Source organism: Ascaphus truei, unplaced genomic scaffold (assembly GCF_040206685.1).
Source record: "Ascaphus truei isolate aAscTru1 unplaced genomic scaffold, aAscTru1.hap1 HAP1_SCAFFOLD_2085, whole genome shotgun sequence".
NCBI classification, from domain to species: Eukaryota; Metazoa; Chordata; class Amphibia; order Anura; family Ascaphidae; genus Ascaphus; species Ascaphus truei.
In genome coordinates, this window is record NW_027454995.1 from 5,001 (window position 1) to 7,500 (window position 2,500).

General features: G+C 49.3%; 1 protein-coding gene across 1 annotated transcript in view; it reads right to left on the reverse strand.

Annotated features, from left to right (window-relative positions):
- The window catches only part of LOC142477427 (ribosomal protein S6 kinase beta-2-like), a 43,195-nt gene that overhangs the window by 4,260 nt on the left and 36,435 nt on the right, over positions 1-2,500 (reverse strand). The window contains exon 5 of the mRNA XM_075582257.1: positions 184-274. Coding sequence (XP_075438372.1) covers positions 184-274 — 91 coding nt within the window. The remainder of the gene's footprint in view (positions 1-183; positions 275-2,500) is intronic.

Sequence of the window (2,500 nt, forward strand, 5' to 3'; positions counted from 1 at the left end):
ACAGTGTGACACACACGCGCAGTGTGACACACACACACGCAGTGTGACACACACACGCGCAGTGTGACACACACAGATCCGGTCAGCAGATTATCACACACACGCAGTGTGACACACACACATGCAGTGTGACACACACACACGCAGTGTGACACACACACACACACGCAGTGTGACACTCACAGATCCGGTCAGCATGTCGTATAACAGAATTCCCAGACTCCACCAATCCACAGCGCGGTTGTAGCCTTTGCGCGACAGGATCTCCGGCGCCCTGTGACGTATGAGATATATAGATGTGTATGTGACACACACACACACACACACACACACACACACACAGGATCTCCGGCGCCCTGTGACGTATGAGATATATAGATGTGTATGTGACACACACACACACACACACACACACACACACACAGGATCTCCGGCGCCCTGTGACGTATGAGATATATAGATGTGTATGTGACACACACACACACACACACACACACACACACACAGGATCTCCGGCGCCCTGTGACGTATGAGATATATAGATGTGTATGTGACACACACACACACACACACACACACACACACACAGGATCTCCGGCGCCCTGTGACGTATGAGATATATAGATGTGTATGTGACACACACACACACACACACACACACACACACAGGATCTCCGGCGCCCTGTGACGTATGAGATATATAGATGTGTATGTGACACACACACACACACACACACACACACACACACACACACACACAGGATCTCCGGCGCCCTGTGACGTATGAGATATATAGATGTGTATGTGACACACACACACACACACACACACACACACACACACACACACACACAGGATCTCCGGCGCCCTGTGACGTATGAGATATATAGATGTGTATGTGACACACACACACACACACACACACACACACACACACAGGATCTCCGGCGCCCTGTGACGTATGAGATATATAGATGTGTATGTGACACACACACACACACACACACACACACACACAGGATCTCCGGCGCCCTGTGACGTATGAGATATATAGATGTGTATGTGACACACACACACACACACACACACACACACACACAGGATCTCCGGCGCCCTGTGACGTATGAGATATATAGATGTGTATGTGACACACACACACACACACACACACACACACACACACAGGATCTCCGGCGCCCTGTGACGTATGAGATATATAGATGTGTATGTGACACACACACACACACACACACACACACACACAGGATCTCCGGCGCCCTGTGACGTATGAGATATATAGATGTGTATGTGACACACACACACACACACACACACACACACACACACACACACACACAGGATCTCCGGCGCCCTGTGACGTATGAGATATATAGATGTGTATGTGACACACACACACACACACACACACACACACACACACAGGATCTCCGGCGCCCTGTGACGTATGAGATATATAGATGTGTATGTGACACACACACACACACACACACACACACACACAGGATCTCCGGCGCCCTGTGACGTATGAGATATATAGATGTGTATGTGACACACACACACACACACACACACACACACACACACACAGGATCTCCGGCGCCCTGTGACGTATGAGATATATAGATGTGTATGTGACACACACACACACACACACACACACACACACACACAGGATCTCCGGCGCCCTGTGACGTATGAGATATATAGATGTGTATGTGACACACACACACACACACACACACACACACAGGATCTCCGGCGCCCTGTGACGTATGAGATATATAGATGTGTATGTGACACACACACACACACACACACACACACACACACACACACACAGGATCTCCGGCGCCCTGTGACGTATGAGATATATAGATGTGTATGTGACACACACACACACACACACACACACACACACACAGGATCTCCGGCGCCCTGTGACGTATGAGATATATAGATGTGTATGTGACACACACACACACACACACACACACACACACAGGATCTCCGGCGCCCTGTGACGTATGAGATATATAGATGTGTATGTGACACACACACACACACACACACAGGATCTCCGGCGCCCTGTGACGTATGAGATATATAGATGTGTATGTGACACACACACACACACACACACACACACACACACACACACACACAGGATCTCCGGCGCCCTGTGACGTATGAGATATATAGATGTGTATGTGACACACACACACACACACACACACACACACACAGGATCTCCGGCGCCCTGTGACGTATGAGATATATAGATGTGTATGTGACACACACACACACACACACACACACACACACACACAGGATCTCCGGCGCCCTGTGACGTATGAGATATATAGATGTGTATGTGACACACACACACACACACACACACACACACAGGATCTCCGGCGCCCTGTGACGTATGAGATATATAGATGTGTATGTGACACACACACACACACACACACACACA